General features: G+C 45.0%; 2 protein-coding genes across 2 annotated transcripts; both read left to right on the plus strand.

Moving 5' to 3' along the window:
- Positions 1 to 1719: 1719 nt before the first annotated feature.
- On the plus strand, positions 1720 to 4505 carry LOC142750726 (olfactory receptor 10AG1-like). The gene is made up of 3 exons (XM_075859711.1): positions 1720 to 1805; positions 2119 to 2146; positions 3591 to 4505. Exons 1-3 carry the CDS (start codon positions 1720 to 1722, stop codon positions 4503 to 4505), a joined length of 1029 nt encoding a protein of 342 aa, XP_075715826.1.
- Positions 4506 to 16937: 12432 nt separating this feature from the next.
- On the plus strand, positions 16938 to 19718 carry LOC142750727 (olfactory receptor 10AG1-like). The gene is made up of 3 exons (XM_075859712.1): positions 16938 to 17023; positions 17338 to 17365; positions 18804 to 19718. Exons 1-3 carry the CDS (start codon positions 16938 to 16940, stop codon positions 19716 to 19718), a joined length of 1029 nt encoding a protein of 342 aa, XP_075715827.1.
- The last annotated feature ends 1678 nt before the right edge of the window (positions 19719 to 21396 follow it).

Consider the following 21396-nt stretch of genomic DNA (forward strand, 5'->3'; position numbering starts at 1 on the left):
TTCTGGGTCAACGCCCATAGATAATCAGTCTGCACCTGCTTCTGTGTCTATGAGACTGACTCCATCTTCCACCACTCAGGGTGGCAGGCTTAGGAGTGGGAGAACCTATCACAGCCTGGCCAGACGGAGCTAGCTCCTGCCCTCTGTCTATTTATACCTGCCTTTCCTGTTCCTCCTTGCTTGTGATTCTTCTCATTTGGTTTCCTGGCCCTGCTGCAGCTTCTTACTATTGTCCTTGCTTCATATTTGACCCCGGCTTACTGACTACTCTCCTGCTCTGCGTTTGGTACCTCGTATACTCCTGGTTTGACTCGGCTTGTTCACTACTCTCCTGCTCTGCATTTGGTACCTCGTACACTCCTGGTTTGACTCGGCTTGTTTCTACTCTTGTTGCTCACGGTGTTGCCGTGGGCAACTGCCCCTTTTCCCCTTGCTTCTGTGTACCCTTGTCTGTTTGTCTGTCGTGCACTTATTGAGCATAGGGACCGTCGCCCAGTTGTACCCCGTCGCCTAGGGCGGGTCGTTGCAAGTAGGCAGGGACTGAGTGGCGGGTACATTAGGGTTCACTTGTCTGTTTCCCTACCCCCGTCATTACACAAGCAGTCTACTCCTACAACAGTATGCCTACAGCCATCCGCTAAATTCTTACTGGTTGGTGACACAGTCCCTTCCATTCCAGCTGGTAGATTCTTAGGCCTTCTGAAGTTTGTTGGTACTGGTTATACAGATGGTGAATAAAATAAAAAGATACTATTCATACAAGACTGTGCCCACTCTCTACAGTCAGATTGCGGGGAATGTGAGGCAGTCCCTTATTCTCTGTCTCTATCCAGGTGCACTTCACCACAGTTTTTGTCAAAAGATGAACTAGTGGACAACATGATGATTTCTTAGAGGATGATCTCCTCTTCACGGTTACAGAATTTTCACTCTACAGTTAAAAACAAGAAATGCACAAGTGCCTGCAGTGTCCATGGCAGCCAATGAAGTATCATAGATATAATGTGTCTTATTTATGAACACGAGAAAGAAATGGAAAAAATGGTCAAAGCAAACACAGCCTGCACCCTGCCCAGGAGAACGTCAAAACTGGGCACCAATGGACGTCTGGGTTAATAAACTGCAAAAAAGTCCTCAACATTTCCCTAAAAAGGAAACAGAGGGCACAGTAGCATTATCTACAGAGGGCAGTGTAGCATTATCTACAGAGGGCAGTGTAGCATTATCTACAGAGGGCACTGTGGCATTATCTACAGAGGGCACTGTGGCATTATCTACAGAGGGCAGTGTAGCATTATCTACAGAGGGCACTGTGGCATTATCTACAGAGTTCATTGTGGCATTATATACAGAGGGCACTGTGGCATTATCTACATAGGGCAGTGTGTGGCATTATCTACAGAGGGCACTGTGGCATTATCTACAGAGGGCAGTGTGTGGCATTATCTACAGAGGGCACTGTGGCATTATCTACAGAGGGCACTGTGGCATTATCTACAGAGGGCATTGTGGCATTATCTACAGAGTTCATTGTGGAATTATATACAGAGGCTAGTGTGGCATTATCTACACTGTCTGGACTGTCTGCACTATTCAGGTACCCTTGTGCGGGACTTTGTATTGATTGGGTGCTCTGTAGTTAGGCCAGCTGTCTCCCCGCTATGGCGGTGTGGCTTAGTGGGTCCACATACCCACAGACCGTGACAGTACGCTCAGGCCATGGACCCTGCTGGTGAACCCGAGACCTTGACGATGAAACAAGCCATGCAGGCAGAGACCCAAGACCTTCAGTGCCAGATATGGAGGTAAGTTTGGACTTTTTTTTTCCACCAGTTTTAGAATTGTTACTAGAAAATTAGAATATATAAATATAGAATGAATATATTTTTTATCAGTTTTATGTTTTTATTGTTATTAGGTAATGTTACACTAAATTTACAATGTTATTTACTAGACTTTAGGAATAACTATATTTCTATGGGGACACGACAGACAAAGACAGTAAGTTCCCCAAGGTGTAATAACTGAAGCTTTGGGACAGAATGGAAATGTATAAAATGATTTTACCATGCCTTTGCTATCCCATAGCTCATAGTTTCTGCCTTATTTTTTTGCCAGGTTAGAAGATAAAAGAACACTGACGTTGGTAAATTTCTTTACTACAAAAAATCCATGGTGTGTACTGGATCTACGTTATGTGCTCAGGGAATGGTGGAATGATGAATGTATTGTTCGGTGTCTGAGCATTGATTTCTACAACCGTTTCTATGTCCCGCTACTGCTGTTCAGCTTCCATTTAGATTTTTCCTTCCGTTTGTTCTGTTTCCTTACTGTCAGTGATTTTTGTTTATCTATGACCCTCTATGCATGTAAGGCTCTGTTCACATTTGAGTTGAAGGCCCATGTAAGACACTGGGGTCCATAGGGCGCTGGTGATATCCATCTTATCACCGATCCGGTACTGCGTTTTGCAATCATTATAAACGGAAGCCACGATACAGTTGTGAACAGAGTCTAATATGCACAATAGCCATGGTCACTGGTTGTATCAGTTAAGGTTCTTCCTTGATAAACTCAAGGATGGCTCATGACAGCGCAGCTTGGTCGTTGTGTTGCCACGACCAGCAACGGATTCAGTTCTGCCATAGTAGAAGACAGCAGAAGATCTCTAAAACAGTGATCGTCGGGTCAGTAAAGCTTTCAGGGAAACTATAACTCCATAACTCTGGCCGAGAGCTGATTTTCAGACTTTCAGTGCATGAATACATCACAGCACAGAATTATTATCTTTCGTAACTCTGCAGTTCTTGGAGCTGGGTTGGGTATCCAGGGTAGGGGCATTGCCATACGGGATGCAGAGGTAGCAGTCACACCTGGGCCCTGGTGCCACATAAGAAGAGTCATGTTATAAATGGTAAATAAGAAGACACCAGCATTATAAAAATCACACATTAAGCCTCTGGTCAAGGAATTTGTTCTCCGTTCCTCAATGGTGTCAGGAATTGTTATCCCCTTAAAGCAGCCAATTTGCAACTGCCCCGTAGGGTTTTTTTGCCTCCTCTGGGTCAACACTGTTAATTGATAGGTTAAACTTGATGGACAAAATTCAGACGACCGTGGCATACGTCCGTGTGATGGCTGTTAAAACAACGTCCGTCACACCGAAGCATGTATTTCAATCGGGCCGTTCACACGGCTGTTGTTTTAATGGACCCTGTGAAGGGTTCATTGAAAAATAGAACATGTCCCATTATGTTCAGTTTGCACAGATCCCTCGATAAACTTAAGTTCATAGCGATCCGTGAAAACAGGACCCGCACGGGGGCAGGTTGGACGTGAAAAACGGTCATTTTTCCACATCCGGGTTTCACCACGTTCATCTGAATTCGGCCTTAATTTGCACTTATATTGTAACATTGAAGTAAATTCAACACAATATGTAAAATGAAAAAATAGCACAAGAGGCCAAAGTAATATAAGTAACATATTAGCGTCTGATATATTTAGAATAGAGATATAAACTATTGGAATTATCCTTCACTTAAGTGGAAAATTAGCTCCATGAAGGATATTTTTGTTTTATCCTCTAGATGAGGAACAATATCTCCAGTATTCATCTCCTGGGATTTCCAGGTCTTCACAAGCTCAAGTATCTGCTCTTCTTCTTTCTGCTCATCATGTACTGCTTGACCATGGTTGGAAATATTTTCATTATTATGTTAGTGTTTATGAAAAGAAGTCTCCATTCTCCCATGTACTTTTTCCTCACGCACCTGTCATTATCTGATATCTTACTGGCCACTGATATCATTCCCAACATGTTTGGTGTAGTGCTCCATGAAGGGGCCACCATGTCGTTCACTGCCTGTATAGTTCAATTTGATGTGTTTGGATCCTTAGAAGGTGTTGAGTGTCTTCTTCTAACAGTGATGTCTTATGACCGTTATATTGCTATCTGCAAACCCCTGCACTACAATATTACTATGAATGAGTCATTTTGTGTGAAGTCTATTGTTACTAGCTGGACTCTGGGATTCTTGATGACATTGATAAATGCGGTGACAATAGCACGGCTGAAGTTCTGTGGAGCTAATGTGATTGACCATTTTTTTTGTGACTACAAACCTATTGTGGAGCTTTCATGCTCAGATATCTTCATACTCCAGGTCCAGACTTTCATAATAGGTTTTTGTATAATTGCTTGTCCGTTTATGATAATTGTGGCCTCTTATGTCTGTATCATATTCACTATCCTGAAAATCCGATCACAGAGCGGGAGACAAAAAGCCTTCTTCACCTGCAGCTCACACTTGACCGTGGTCTCGATATTTTATGGAACATTGATATCAGTTTATGTGGTTCCAGTAGGTGGAAAGTTATTAATTTTGGGTAAAATCACTTCTCTGCTCTACACGGTGGTGACTCCATTGCTTAACCCAGTAATTTATAGTTTGAGGAACAAAGACATCATGGAAAGCTTTAAAAATAGAAAAAATATCATTTGATTTTTTGTAAAATCTCCAAACAAAAAGTTGAATATTCTAATTATCATATATAAAGGGAATCTGTAACCTGATAAACCTAAGATATCTAATAGATGGCCAAAGATAATCTGCTCTTACAACTTCCATTGCATGACTTCCGTGAAAGCACACCCTCTGTGTAAATTGAATGTCCCACTTGGCTGATTGGCTGACCACTGGACCTCAACCATGCCATGTTGGTGTTTAAGGTGTTGTGTGTCATGTGTAGCCCCACTGAGCCTTTAAGCCAAGATGGATCATCTATTTAAATAACAGCAGCACTTTTTATGTAGTGATTTCAGGAGTTGGGTGTTTTTATAAACTGTATAGTACATTATATAGTTAAAACTATGTGGACTCCTGTCCATCACCTTTATGAGATTATTGGACATACAATTCCAAAACCATGGTTGTTCATAGGAAGTTGGGCCCCCTTTAGCAGATATTCTGGGTAGGCTTTCCACCGGTTTTGGAGGGTGTTTGTGAAAATTTGTGAAAATTCAGCCAAAGGAGCATTTTTGAGGTCAGACACTGATGTTGGACAAGAAGGTCTGGCATGCAACCTGCATTCCATATCATCCCAAAGGGCAGGGCTCTATGGAGCTTACTCAAGTTCCTCCACACCAAACTCTCACCCACTCACCACTCAGCCGTCTCACTCTATCAGTTTACAAGGTCTACCGCTTCATAGCTGAGCTGTTGTTACTCCTAGACGTCTCCACTTCACAATAATAGCAGTTGCGGCTTACCGGGCAGATCTAGCAGACCGGCATCCTATGACAGTGCCACTGTTACTGACCTTTTCAGTACTACAACCAATATTTTGCTGTGGAGATTGGATGGCTGTGTGCTTGATTATATGCACCCATTCACAATGGGCGCTTCTGCAACATCTAAACTAAATAATAAGGAGGGAAGTCCACATAACGTAGTAATGGAAAATCTCACTTATGGTATCTTCAAATGCAATATTTTGTTTTCGCACTATCCAGAATTAGAATCTGTGAACATCTGTTATGCTTTTAGAAAGTCTGTACTAGGGTTAATCTTATGATTTATTTCAGCAAACCTGAATGTAAAAAATCAAATATATAAAAGGAAAATGCACTTTTTCTGCACAGGGCGTTGCTGTGTTGTCCCTAATGTTTACAAGCTGGGCAGCTGATGTGGCTGGGACTGTAGTTTGATTATTCACTTTGCTTTCTGGTCCTGAGATCACTGTACACTGCTGTATTTCTCTTATTGTATTGATTAGTAGTGAATGTATAAGATATCTATGAATTGACTAGAACATTATCTATCTTTTGTTTAATATATTTGGTAAATATTTTTAAACAGCTCCGAACAGCTTTCTATCTGGCAGTCTGGATGAGTCTGGGTTTGGTGAATGTCAGGAGAACGTCACCTGCCTGACTGCATTGTGCCAACTGTAAAGTTTTTTTGAGGAGGGATAATGCTTTGGGGTTGTTTTTCAGGGGTTGCCCTAGGCCCGTTAGCTCCAGTGAAGAGAAATCTTAATGCTTCAACACACCAAGACATTTTGGACAGTTGTAGCTTCCAACTTTGTGTGAACAGTTTGGGGTTCAGCCCTTTTCTGTTCCAGTATGACTGCGCCCCAGTGCACAAGGTCCATAAAGACATGGCTGGGGGAGTTTGGTGTGGAGGAACTTGACTGGCCCGCGCAGAGCCCTGGCCTCAACCTCATCTAACATGTTTGTGATGAACTAGAACAGATATTGCGAGCCAGACCCCCTCCCCCAACATCAGTATCTGACCTCACAAATGCTCTTCTGGTTGAATAGGAAATAATTCCCACAGACACCCTAAAATCTTATATAAAGCCCCCAGAAGAGTGGAAGCTGTTTTAGCTGCAAAGTGGAGACCAACTTCGTATTAATGTCTATGGATTTAGAATGGGATGTCATAAAAGCTCATGCAGGTGCAATGTGTAGGTGTCCCAATACTTTTCTCCATATAGTGTATCTCATATTGTATTTATATATAAATATCTTTAACATTTTCTCCTAATTATCCTTAGAAATAATTAATACCAAATAAAGCATTTTTCTCTAATGGTCAATTATTGTATTACCATCAACATTAATATATAACCATCAACATCAATGTACTTTCTCTACCCCCTCACTGTAAAGCCATAGTGCTTACATAGCAGAGAACAAAGATTGGATCCAGCACTGAAGTCCTGCTGGAAAATTAAATCAGCATCTCCATAAAGCTTGTCAGCAGAGGGAAACATGAAGTGCTCTAAAATTTCCTGGTAGATAGCTGTGTTGACTCTGTACTTCATATAACACAGTGGACCAACACTATTGCTCAGTGGTCCAAAGTCCTGTTTTCAGATGAAAGTAAATTTTGCATTTCATTTCGAAATCTCGGTCCCGGAGTTTGGAGAAAGAGTGGAGAGGCGTCAATCCAAGTGTCTTGCAATCCAGTGTGAAGTTTCCACAGTCAGTGATCGTTTGGGGGGTCGTGTCATCTGCTAGTGTTGGTCCACTGTGTTATATCAAGTCCAGAGTCAACTCAGCGTCTACCTGGACATTTTCGAGCACATCATGCTTCCCTCTGCTGACAAGCATTATGGAGATGCTGATTTAATTTTCCAGCAGTACTTGGCTCCTGCCCACACTGCCAAAAGTACCAATACCTGGTGTAATAACCACAGTATCACTGCACTTGATTGGCCAACAAACTTGCCTGACCTAAACCCTATAGAGAATTTATAGGGTATTGTCAAGAGAAAGATGAGAGCCACCAGACCCAACAATGCAGACGAGCTGAAGGCCAATATCAAAGCAACCTGGGCTTCCATAACAGCTCAGCAGTGCCACAGGCTGATCGCCTCCATGCCATGCTGCATTAACAACACCTCAGCAGTGCCACAGGCTGATCGTCTCCATGCCACACCGCATTGATAACACCTCAGCAGTGCCACATGCTGGTCACCTCCATGCCACGCCGCACTGATAACACCTCAGCAGTGCCACAGGCTGATCGCCTCCATGCCACGCCGCATTGATAACACCTCAGCAGTGCCACAGGCTGATCATCTCCATGACACGCCACATTGATAACACTTCAGCAGTGCCACAGGCTTATCGCCGCCATGCCACGCCGCATTGATGCAATAATTCATGCAAAAGGAGCCCCGACCAAGTATTGAGGGCATATACTGTAAATACTTTTCTGTAGGCCAACATTTTGGATTTTTAAATATAATTTTTGAATTTGAATATTCTAGTTTTCTGAAACACTAAATTTTGGGTTTTCATTAACTGTTAACATAATCATCAACATTAAAAGAAAAAGATGCTGGAAGTATATCTCTCTGTGTGTAATGAATCTATAGAATATATGAGAGACACTTTTTGAATTGAATTACTGAAATAAATTACCTTTTTGATGATATTCTAATTCATTGAGAAGGACTAGCATATACGTGAAGTTTTGAGTACGAACGTTTTCAAACTTTCTACTGTATTTAGTTAAAAGTCTAATCAGTATTTTACTTTCTGAACTTTTTCCTCTTGATTAGAGATGAGCGAACCGGGACAACCGAAACCGGTTTCGGTCCGAACATCGTGAAAAGTTCGGTTCGCAGCGAATCCGAACTTCACCGGGTTCGGCCGAACCCGTTTTGACCGAACCCGGCTACATTTTGGTGCCTGCCACATGTTAGATGTAAAATGGAGGATTTCACAAGATCATCTGACATCAGGCTACCCCATAATGCCTTGCAAACGGCTCTCCCAGCCGATCGGGAGGCAGCATAGGGGCGGGCTCAAGCCTGCAATAAAAGTCTATGCACGGAGCTCAGCGGCCATTTTATAGACAGGAGCTGTAGGGATAGCATCTCTGTGCAGTAAGGGAAAGCTTTAGGAATCTAAAAGGCAGGAATCCAGCAATCGAAAGGGCTCATCCACTACTCACTACTCAGCCAGTGTGTGAATATGCTTTTATAAGGGGCTCATCCACTACTCACTACTCAGTGAGTGAATACGCTTTTATAAGGGGCTCATCCCCGTTGCATACAACTTGCAATACAGGCAGCCTTTGTAGTAGTACTACAACGCCCAGCATTCCCTGAGTGCACCACGGCGTGGCTGATAGAAATTCTCATTCATTGCCATTTGCCAAGCCAGTGTGTGAATACGCTTTTAGAAGGGGCTCATCCCCGGCCGTTAACATAACGAAATAACAATCCAACTTGCAATACAGGCAGCCTAGTAGTACTACAATGCCCAGCATTCCCTGAGTGCACCACGGCGTGGCTGATAGAAATTCTCATTCATTGCCATTTGCCAAGCCAGTGTGTGAATACCCTTTTAGAAGGGGCTCATCCCCGGCCGTTAACATAACGAAATAACAATAAAAACTTGCAATACAGGCAGCCTTTGTAGTAATACTACAAGGCCCAGCATTCCCTGAGTGCACCGCAGCGTGGCTGATAGAAATTCTCATTCATTGCCATTTGCCAAGCCAGTGTCAGTGTGTGAATACGCTTTTAGAAGGGGCTCATCCCCCGGGTTTTGATTCAACTTGCTAAACTCCAGCAGTGAAATGTCTGGTAAAAAAAAAGGTTGTGAAAGGACGGGGTAGAGGAAAAAACACCCATGCCATCTCCTCTTCCAGTCCAAATGTTAGATCTTTTGGTGCCAGGCCCAGTACCAGCATTTGTGGCACAAGACATGTGCCCAGTTCCACTAGTAGCAGCAGCCATGTGCCTGCTGGTAGTAGTAGCAATATCAGCAAGCCAGACTTGTCCATCTCCTCCGGTGGGCGGGTTACTTTAGACAATACGGCCATTTTGGACTGGTTGGCTGGCTCGCGGTCATCTCAGCAGGAAGACTCTGACGATCTGGCTTCAAGCCAGGTTTTGTTGGATTCCAGATCCTCTACAGTTCCTTGGCACAGTGACAGTAGTAATATGGGTATTTCTAGCGTTTCCATTCCATCATCTATGTCTTCACTCCCCCTTCCCAACAGGAAGCCATCTTTTCTGAGAGTCCTAAGAGACATCTCCTCGGGTGCGAAGGAAGATACTGAACAACATAGTGATGATGATTTGTTTTCCGCGAGTCAGCCAACGGAGTGTGTTGCGGCGGTGGTGGAGGTGGAAGCGGTGTCTGAGACGCATAGATGTGGTAGTGGGGGTGTTGGTGGTGGTAGCCGTGGTGGCAGACGCAGTAATGAGGGGGGGCATGGAGCCCGCCATGCTGTCACATCCCATTCACAACACAGTGACAGAAGTGGCGGGGATGATGAGGAGGGCTATGATGATGATGTTGTTTTAGACAGGACGTCGGAACCAGGTGACGAGGTGATGACGGCGTCAGAGGAGGAGGGTAGTAGTGGCGACACCGGCAGTGATAAACAGCCAAGCCGAGGTAGGGGCAGAAGTCAATCTGCAAAACGTTGCAGCGGTAGGGTCAGCTCAGGAGCCGGTGACGGCGACACTGATGCTGGTGTAGGCTCCCGAAAAAAGCCTGCCAGACAAGGGGCAAGCTCGAGTGGTGGTTGTGGACGTGGTAATACCTCTTTACGGTACTCTGTGGTGTGGCAATTTTTCTGTACCTTCCCGGAGGACGAAAACATGGCACAGTGCTGTATCTGCAAGCAGAAAGTAAGGCGTGGGCAGGGCAGCAATGTAGGAACTACTGCTCTACGTAAACACATGGAGCGGCATCACAAGGCCATGTGGGACAATCGACATGCCCCACCATCATCATGTACAGCGAATGAAGACCCCTCTGCCGCTGCTGCTGCTGCTCCGAGTCCCTGTCATCTAAGTAGTAGCCAGGCCTTATCCACCATGTCGTTGTCATCATCATCATCACTGTCATCTAGTGCTCCTCCTACATCCCGTCAGTTATCCATTGCGAAATCGTTGTCCAATAAGCAACAATATATAACCAGTCATCCCCTTGTCGTGCGGCTTAATTCACACCTGGCTAAGTTGTTGGTGGTGCAGTCGCTGCCGTACCATCTGGTCGACTCCGCCGGCTTCAAGCAATTGATGGCGTGCGCTCAGCCTAGGTGGCGAATACCTAGCCGACATTACTTCTCCAAAACAGCTGTCCCTGCCTTGCACAAGCATGTGGAGGAAAAGGTGTGCCACCGTCGACACGTGGAGCAGCAACTATGGGCAGGGACAGTACATGTCTTTCTTGGCCACTGGGTCAATATTTTGCAGTCCGATGCACCACCGCAGCAATGCCAGGCATTACCACCTCCACACTTGTATCTTTCTGGTTCAACTCCGGACACCAGGCGCCTACCATCCTCCTCCTCCTACTCCTCCTCCTCCTCCTTGCCCTCCTCAATGGAGGTCTTCCCGTCCCCGACAGGACACAGCGTATCTTCCACTCCTCCTCCCTCCTCTTTTCATAGGTGCAAGTTGAAGCACCACAACGCTGTCTTATACCTGCTGAGCCTGGACAAGAAAAGCCACACAGGGCAGGAGCTGCTGCTGTGCATCAAGGAGGAAATTGCACGCTGGCTATCTCCTCTGAAACTCACACTGGGCAATGTTGTCTATGATAACGGGAAGAATGTTGTGGCTGCACTGCGTCTAGGTCACCTGACACACGCTCCTTGCATGGCACATGTGATCAATCTGGTCATAACACGCTTCTTAAAGTCATATGAGTCCGAGAGCAGAAAATAAACGATCAACGGAGGAAAGTTCAGGGGCGTCAGGAGCCAAGGAGAAGGGCCACTCTTGGGGCCCTTCCTGGAGCCGGGACATAATTATACCCACCCGCTGGTTCTCAGAACCTGTGGAATGAGGCTTTAAGCGAAAGTAAAGCCTACAACTCTCCCGAAAGGAGAGAAAAGCCCCCCGGTCCCCTGAGAACCGGTCGGGCAACTTGAGGTGGGGTTCAAGAGGTGAGGTGAGGGGGACTACAATGGTAGCATCAGGCTGGTTGACCCTCTGAGCCAGGGCCTGGACCTGTAGGGAGAGACCCTGCATTTGCTGAGCCAGGGTCTCAAGGGGGTCCATAGTAGTGACAGGGACCAGGGTAGACTAGGTATGGGCTTGTGATTATGTAACGACGGGGGTAGGGAAACGAACAAGTGAGCCCTAATCTACCTGCAATTCTGTCCCTGCCTACTTGCAACGACCCGCCCTAGGCGACGGGGTACAACTGGGCGGCGGTCCCTACGCTCAGTAAGTGCACGAGACAAACATACAAGGGAATACACAGCAAAGGGAAAGGGGCAGTTGCCCACGGCAACACCGTGAGCAACCAGAGTGGTGAACGAGCCAAGTCAAACCAGGAGAGCACGAGGTACCAAACGCAGAGCAGAAGAGTAGTCAGTAAGCCAGGGTCAGTATGGAGCAGGATCAAATAGTAGGAGCTGTAGCTGGGCCAGGAAACCACACAGAAAGAATCACAAGCAAGGAGGAACAGGAAAGGCAGAGGGCGGGAGCTAGCTGAGTCTGGCCAGGCTGCGATAGGCTCTCCCACTCCTAAGCCTGCCAGCCTGAGTGGTGGAAGCTGGAGTCAGTCTCAGAGACATAGACTCAGGTAAAGACTGATTATCTATGGGCGTTAACCCCGAAGCTGTGCCTGGCAGATCCTTTACACCCTTTCAGGTCTCTTTTGGTGGTAGGTCTGCTACCGGCAGTGCCTTCGTGGATTCAGGGTCTTCTGCTAATGTCATGTCTGTGGAATTTGCTATGTCTCTAGCTATGCCTTTGATTGATTTGCCTAAACCTGTCCCGGTAGTGGGTATCGACTCCACTCCTCTTGCTTATGGTTATTTTACACAGCATACCCCTGTTTTTGAACTCCTTGTTGGCTCCATGCATTTGGAGCAGTGCTCTGTACTGTTAATGCAGGGATTATCGTCCGATTTGGTTTTAGGCCTTCCCTGGTTGCAGTTGCATAATCCCACGTTTGACTGGAATTCTGGGGACCTTACCAAATGGGGTAATGAATGCTTGATGTCATGTTTTTCTGTTAATTTTATCTCTCTCCCTGAGGAGGTGAACACTCTACCTGAGTTTATTCAGGACTTTGCTGATGTTTTCTCTGAGGAGGCCTCCGAAGTGTTACCTCCTCATAGAGAATATGATTGCGCAATCAATTTGGTACCAGGAGCTAAGCTCCCTAAGGGTAGGATATTTAATCTCCCTTGTCCCGAACGTGAAACCATGAGAGAGTATATCCAGGAATGCCTAGCCAAGGGTTACATGCGCCCCTCTACTTCTCCGGTAGGTGCTGGCTTCTTCTTCGTAGGGAAGAAGGATGGTGGTCTTAGGCCATGCATTGACTACCGAATCTTGAATAAGGTCACTGTAAGGAACCAGTATCCCCTTCCTCTGATTCCTGATCTCTTTAATCAGGTTCAGGGGGCCCAATGGTTCTCTAAGTTTGATCTACGGGGGGCTTATAACCTTATCCGCATCAAAGAGGGGGATGAGTGGAAGACTGCGTTTAACATGCCCGAAGGTCATTTCGAATACCTCGTCATGCTCTTTGGGTTGTGTAATGCTACCGCGGTCTTCCAGAATTTCATAAATGAGATTTTAAGAGACTACCTGGGGGTATTTCTTGTAGTGTACCTTGATGACATACTTGTGTTTTCCAAGGACTGGTCCTCCCACATTGAGCATGTCAGGAAGGTTCTTCAGGTCCTTCGGGAAAACAAACTGTTTGTGAAGACCGAAAAATGTGTGTTTGGGGTGCAGGAGATACCATTTTTGTGTCAAATCCTCACTCATGAATTCCGCATGGACCCTGCCAAGGTCCAGGCTGTGGTGGAATGGGTCCAACCTGCCTCCCTGAAGGCGTTACAGTGCTTCCTGGGGTTCGCTAATTATTACAGGAGGTTTATTGCTAACTTCTCTGTCATCGCTAAGCCTCTTACGGATCTCGCTCGCAAAGGTGCTGATCTCCTCCACTAGCCTCTTGAGGCTGTCCAGGCTTTTGAGGTCCTTAAGAAGTGCTTTATCTCGGCCCCGGTGCTGGTCCAGCCCAACCAAATGGAGCCATTTATCATGGAGGTTGATGCGTCCGAGGTGGGAGTGGGGGCTGTCTTGTCCCAGGGTACCAGCTCCCTCACCCATCTCCGTCCCTGTGCCTACTTCTCCAGGAAGTTTTCGCCCACTGAGAGTAACTATGATATTGGCAACCGCGAACTCTTAGCCATTAAATGGCCATTTGAAGAGTGGCGCCACTTCCTGGAGGGGGCTAGGCACAAGGTAACGGTCCTTACCGACCACAAGAATCTGGTTTTCCTAGAATCTGCCCGGAGGCTAAACCCGAGACAAGCTCATTGGGCGTTATTTTTGACAAGATTCAACTTTGTGGTTACCTATAGGGCTGGGTCTAAAAATATTAAGGCTGATGCACTGTCACGTAGCTTCATGGCCAGCCCTCCTTTGGAGGAAGATCCTGCTTGTATTTTGCCTCCAGGTATAATCATTTCCGCTATTAATTCTGATTTAGTCTCTGAAATTGCGGCTGATCAAGGTTCAGCTCCCGGGAGCCTTCCTGAGAACAAGCTGTTTGTTCCCCTGAAATTCCGGCTAAGGGTACTTAGGGAAAATCATGACTCTGCACTATCTGGCCATCCAGGCATCCTGGGTACCAAGCACCTCATTGCCAGAAACTATTAATGGCCTGGGTTGCCTAAAGACGTTAAGACCTACGTCGCCGCTTGTGATGTTTGTGCTAGGTCCAAGACTCCCAGGTCCCGACCAGCGGGCTTACTACGTTCTTTGCCCATTCCCCAGAGACCTTGGACCCATATCTCCATTGTTTTTAATCACTGATTTGCCTCCATCTCAAGGCAAGTCGGTGGTGTGGGTTGTAGTAGAACGCTTCAGTAAGATGTGCCATTTTGTGCCCCTCAAGAAACTACCCAATGCTAAGACGTTAGCTACCTTGTTTATCAAACACATCCTGCGTCTCCATGGGGTCCCTGTCAATATTGTTTCTGATAGAGGGGTACAATTTGTTTCATTGTTTTGGAGAGCCTTCTGTAAAAAGTTGGAGATTGATCTGTCCTTCTCCTCTGCCTTCCATACTGAAACTAATGGCCAAACTGAGAGGACTAATCAGTCTCTAGAACAATATTTAAGGTGTTTTATCTCTTACTGTCAATATGATTGGGTCTCATTCATTCCCCTCGCCAAAATTTTCCCTTAATAACCGGGTCAGTAACTCGTCAGGGGTCTCTCCCTTTTTCTGTAATTTTGGGTTTAATCCACGGTTCTCTTCCGTTTCACCTGGTAGTTCCAACAATCCCGAGGTAGAGGTCGTTCATCGAGAACTGTGCACAGTCTGGGCTAAGGTTCAGAAGAACATAGAGGCGTCCCAGAGCATACAAAAAACTCAGGCAGATGGAAGACGTTCTGCTAACTACTTGTTTATGGTCAGGGATCTGGTGTGGCTATCGTCTAAAAATTTGCGCCTTAAGGTCCCGTCCAAGAAGTTTGCTCCCCGGTTTATAGGGCCGTACAAGGTTATTGAAGTCCTCAATCCTGTCTCCTTCCGACTAGAGTTGCCACCATCTTTTCGAGTACACGACGTGTTCCATGCCTCCCTCTATAAACGCTGCTCCCCGTCCTTGGCTCCCTCGAGGAAACCTCCGGTCCCTGTTCTCACCCCTGAGGGGGCAGAATTCGAGGCGGCCAAGATTGTGGACAGCAGGATGGTCCAAGGCTCCCTCCAGTACCTGGTCCATTGGAGAGGATACGGGCCTGAGGAGAGGACTTGGGTACCCGCTCGGGATGTTCACGCTGGGATATTTGTCAGAAGGTTTCACCTTCGTTTCCCTAGTAAACCAGGTCCACTTAGAAAGGGTCCGGTGGCCCCTCATAAAAGGGGGGGTACTGTAAAGGATCTGCCAGGCACAGCTTCTGGGTCAACGCCCATAGATAATCAGTCTGCACCTGCTTCTGTGTCTATGAGACTGACTCCATCTTCCACCACTCAGGGTGGCAGGCTTAGGAGTGGGAGAACCTATCACAGCCTGGCCAGACGGAGCTAGCTCCTGCCCTCTGTCTATTTATACTTGCCTTTCCTGTTCCTCCTTGCTTGTGATTCTTCTCATTTGGTTTCCTGGCCCTGCTGCAGCTTCTTACTATTGTCCTTGCTTCATATTTGACCCCGGCTTACTGACTACTCTCCTGCTCTGCGTTTGGTACCTCGTATACTCCTGGTTTGACTCGGCTTGTTCACTACTCTCCTGCTCTGCATTTGGTACCTCGTACACTCCTGGTTTGACTCGGCTTGTTTACTACTCTTGTTGCTCACGGTGTTGCCGTGGGCAACTGCCCCTTTTCCCCTTGCTTCTGTGTACCCTTGTCTGTTTGTCTGTTGTGCACTTATTGAGTGTAGGGACCGTCGCCCAGTTGTACCCCGTCGCCTAGGGCGGGTCGTTGCAAGTAAGCAGGGACTGAGTGGCGGGTAGATTAGGGTTCACTTGTCTGTTTCCCTACCCCCGTCATTACACAAGCAGTCTACTCCTACAACAGTATGCCTACAGCTATCCGCTAAATTCTTACTGGTTGGTGACACAGTCCCTTCCATTCCAGCTGGTATATTCTTAGGCCTTCTGAAGTTTGTTGGTACTGGTTATACAGATGGTGAATAAAATAAAAAGATACTATTCATACAAGACTGTGCCCACTCTCTACAGTCAGATTGCGGGGAATGTGAGGCAGTCCCTTATTGTCTGTCTCTATCCAGGTGCACTTCACCACAGTTTTTGTCAAAAGATGAACTAGTGGACAACATGATGATTTCTTAGAGGATGATCTCCTCTTCACGGTTACAGAATTTTCACTCTACAGTTAAAAACAAGAAATGCACAAGCGCCTGTAGTGTCCATGGCAGCCAATGAAGTATCATAGATATAATGTGTCTTATTTATGAACACGTGAAAGAAATGGAAAAAATGGTCAAAGCAAACACAGCCTGCACCCTGCCCCAGGAGAACTTCAAAACTGGGCACCAATGGACGTCTGGGTTAATAAACTGCAAAAAAGTCCTCAACATTTCCCTAAAAAGGAAACCGAGGGCACAGTAGCATTATCTACAGAGGGCAGTGTAGCATTATCTACAGAGGGCAATGTGGCATTATCTACAGAGGGCACTGTGGCATTATCTACAGAGGGCAGTGTAGCATTATCTACAGAGGGCACTGTGGCATTATCTACAGAGGGCACTGTGGCATTATCTACAGAGTTCATTGTGGCATTATATACAGAGGCTAGTGTGGCATTATCTACACTGTCTGGACTGTCTGGACTATTCAGGTACCCTTGTGCGGGACTTTGTATTGATTGGGTGCTCTGTAGTTAGGCCAGCTGTCTCCCCGCTACGGCAGTGTGGCTTAGTGGGTCCACATACCCACAGACCGTGACAGTACGCTCAGGCCATGGACCCTGCTGGTGAACCCGAGACCTTGACGATGAAACAAGCCATGCAGGCAGAGACCCAAGACCTTCAGTGCCAGATATGGAGGTAAGTTTGGACTTTTTTTTTTCCACCAGTTTTAGAATTGTTACTAGAAAATTAGAATATATAAATATAGAATGAATATATTTTTTATCAGTTTTATGTTTTTATTGTTATTAGGTAATGTTACACTAAATTTACAATGTTATTTACTAGACTTTAGGAATAACTATATTTCTATGGGGACACGACAGACAAAGACAGTAAGTTCCCCAAGGTGTAATAACTGAAGCTTTGGGACAGAATGGAAATGTATAAAATGATTTTACCATGCCTTTGCTATCCCATAGCTCATAGTTTCTGCCTTATTTTTTTGCCAGGTTAGAAGATAAAAGAACACTGACGTTGGTAAATTTCTTTACTACAAAAAATACATGGTGTGTACTGGATCTACGTTATGTGCTCAGGGAATGGTGGAATGATGAATGTATTGTTCGGTGTCTGAGCATTGATTTCTACAACCGTTTCTATGTCCCGCTACTGCTGTTCAGCTTCCATTTAGATTTTTCCTTCCGTTTGTTCTGTTTCCTTACTGTCAGTGATTTTTGTTTATCGATGACCCTCTATGCATGTAAGGCTCTGTTCACATTTGAGTTGAAGGCCCATGTAAGACACTGGGGTCCATAGGGCGCTGGTGATATCCATCTTATCACTGATCCGGTACTGCGTTTTGGCAATCATTATAAACGGAAGCCACGATACAGTTGTGAACAGAGTCTAATATGCACAATAGCCATGGTCACTGGTTGTATCAGTTGAGGTTCTTCCTTGATAAACTCAAGGATGGCTCATGACAGCGAAGCTTGGTCGTTGTGTTGCCACGACCAGCAACGGATTCAGTTCTGCCATAGTAGAAGACAGCAGAAGATCTCTAAAACAGTGATCGTCGGGTCAGTAAAGCTTTCAGGGAAACTATAACTCCATAACTCTGGCCGAGAGCTGATTTTCAGACTTTCAGTGCATGAATACATCACAGAACAGAATTATTATCTTTCGTAACTCTGTAGTTCTTGGAGCTGGGTTGGGTATCCAGGGTAGGGGCATTGCCATACGGGATGCAGAGGTAGCAGTCACACCTGGGCCCTGGTGCCACATAAGATGTTATAAATGGTAAATAAGAAGACACCAGCATTATAAAAGGCACACATTAAGCCTCTGGTCAAGGAATTTGTTCTCCGTTCCTCAATGGTGTCAGGAATTGTTATCCCCTTAAAGCAGCCAATTTGCAACTTCCCCGTAGGTTTTTTTTGCCTCCTCTGGGTCAACACTGTTAATTGATAGGTTAAACTTGATGGACAAAATTCAGACGACCGTGGCATACGTCCGTGTGATGGCTGTTTAAACAACGTCCGTCACACCGATGCATGTATTTCAATCGGGCCGTTCACACGGCTGTTGTTTTAATGGACCCTGTGAAGGGTCCATTGAAAAATAGAACATGTCCCATTATGTTCAGTTTGCACAGATTCCTCGATAAACTTAAGTTCATAGCGATCCGTGAAAACAGGACCCGCACGGGGGCAGGTTGGACGTGAAAAACAGTCATTTTTCCACATCCGGGTTTCACCACGTTCATCTGAATTCGGCCTTAATTTGCACTTATATTGTAACATTGAAGTAAATTCAACACAATATGTAAAATGAAAAAATAGCACAAGAGGCCAAAGTAATATAAGTAACATATTAACGTCTGATATATTTAGAATAGAGATATAAACTATTGGAATTATCCTTCACTTAAGTGGAAAATTAGCTCCATGAAGGATATTTTTGTTTTATCCTCTAGATGAGGAACAATATCTCCAGTATTCATCTCCTGGGATTTCCAGGTCTTCACAAGCTCAAGTATCTGCTCTTCTTCTTTCTGCTCATCATGTACTGCTTGACCATGGTTGGAAATATTTTCATTATTATGTTAGTGTTTATGAAAAGAAGTCTCCATTCTCCCATGTACTTTTTCCTCACGCACCTATCATTATCTGATATCTTACTGGCCACTGATATCATTCCCAACATGTTTGGTGTAGTGCTCCATGAAGGGGCCACCATGTCGTTCACTGCCTGTATAGTTCAATTTGATGTGTTTGGATCCTTAGAAGGTGTTGAGTGTCTTCTTCTAACAGTGATGTCTTATGACCGTTATATTGCTATCTGCAAACCCCTGCACTACAATATTACTATGAATGAGTCATTTTGTGTGAAGTCTATTGTTACTAGCTGGACTCTGGGATTCTTGATGACATTGATAAATGCGGTGACAATAGCACGGCTGAAGTTCTGTGGAGCTAATGTGATTGACCATTTTTTTTGTGACTACAAACCTATTGTGGAGCTTTCATGCTCAGATATCTTCATACTCCAGGTCCAGACTTTCATAATAGGTTTTTGTATAATTGCTTGTCCGTTTTTGATAATTGTGGCCTCTTATGTCTGTATCATATTCACTATCCTGAAAATCCGATCACAGAGCGGGAGACAAAAAGCCTTCTTCACCTGCAGCTCACACTTGACCGTGGTCTCGATATTTTATGGAACATTGATATCAGTTTATGTGGTTCCAGTAGGTGGAAAGTTATTAATTTTGGGTAAAATCACTTCTCTGCTCTACACGGTGGTGACTCCATTGCTTAACCCAGTAATTTATAGTTTGAGGAACAAAGACATCATGGAAAGCTTTAAAAATAGAAAAAATATCATTTGATTTTTTGTAAAATCTCCAAACAAAAAGTTGAATATTCTAATTATCATATATAAAGGGAATCTGTAACCTGATAAACCTAAGATATCTAATAGATGGCCAAAGATAATCTGCTCTTACAACTTCCATTGCATGACTTCCGTGAAAGCACACCCTCTGTGTAAATTGAATGTCCCACTTGGCTGATTGGCTGACCACTGGACCTCAACCATGCCATGTTGGTGTTTAAGGTGTTGTGTGTCATGTGTAGCCCCACTGAGCCTTTAAGCCAAGATGGATCATCTATTTAAATAACAGCAGCACTTTTTATGTAGTGATTTCAGGAGTTGGGTGTTTTTATAAACTGTATAGTACATTATATAGTTAAAACTATGTGGACTCCTGTCCATCACCTTTATGAGATTATTGGACATACAATTCCAAAACCATGGTTGTTCATAGGAAGTTGGGCCCCCTTTAGCAGATATTCTGGGTAGGCTTTCCACCGGTTTTGGAGGGTGTTTGTGAAAATGTGTGCAAATTCAGCCAAAGGAGCATTTTTGAGGTCAGACACTGATGTTGGACAAGAAGGTCTGGCATGCAACCTGCATTCCATATCATCCCAAAGGGCAGGGCTCTATGGAGCTTACTCAAGTTCCTCCACACCAAACTCTCACCCACTCACCACTCAGCCGTCTCACTCTATCAGTTTACAAGGTCTACCGCTTCATAGCTGAGCTGTTGTTACTCCTAGACGTCTCCACTTCACAATAATAGCAGTTGCGGCTTACCGGGCAGATCTAGCAGACCGGCATCCTATGACAGTGCCACTGTTACTGACCTTTTCAGTACTACAACCAATATTTTGCTGTGGAGATTGGATGGCTGTGTGCTTGATTATATGCACCCATTCACAATGGGCGCGTCTGCAACATCTAAACTAAATAATAAGGAGGGAAGTCCACATAACGTAGTAATGGAAAATCTCACTTATGGTATCTTCAAATGCAATATTTTGTTTTCGCACAATCCAGAATTAGAATCTGTGAACATCTGTTATGCTTTTAGAAAGTCTGTACTAGGGTTAATCTTATGATTTATTTCAGCAAACCTGAATGTAAAAAATCAAATATATAAAAGGAAAATGCACTTTTTCTGCACAGGGCGTTGCTGTGTTGTCCCTAATGTTTACAAGCTGGGCAGCTGATGTGGCTGGGACTGTAGTTTGATATTATTAGCTCTGCTTTCTGGTCCTGAGATCACTGTACACTGCTGTATTTCCCTTATTGTATTGATTAGTAGTGAATGTATAAGATATCTATGAATTGACTAGAACATTATCTATCTTTTGTTTAATATATTTGGTAAATATTTTTGAACAGCTCCGAACAGCTTTCTATCTGGCAGTCTGGATGAGTCTGGGTTTGGTGAATGCCAGGAGAACGTCACCTGCCTGACTGCATTGTGCCAACTGTAAAGTTTGGTTGAGGAGGGATAATGCTTTGGGGTTGTTTTTCAGGGGTTGCCCTAGGCCCGTTAGCTCCAGTGAAGAGAAATCTTAATGCTTCAACACACCAAGACATTTTGGACAGTTGTAGCTTCCAACTTTGTGTAAACAGTTTGGGGTTCAGCCCTTTTCTGTTCCAGTATGACTGCGCCCCAGTGCACAAGGTCCATAAAGACATGGCTGGGGGAGTTTGGT

This window comes from Rhinoderma darwinii, chromosome 3, assembly GCF_050947455.1.
Source record: "Rhinoderma darwinii isolate aRhiDar2 chromosome 3, aRhiDar2.hap1, whole genome shotgun sequence".
In the NCBI taxonomy this organism is placed as follows: domain Eukaryota; kingdom Metazoa; phylum Chordata; class Amphibia; order Anura; family Rhinodermatidae; genus Rhinoderma; species Rhinoderma darwinii.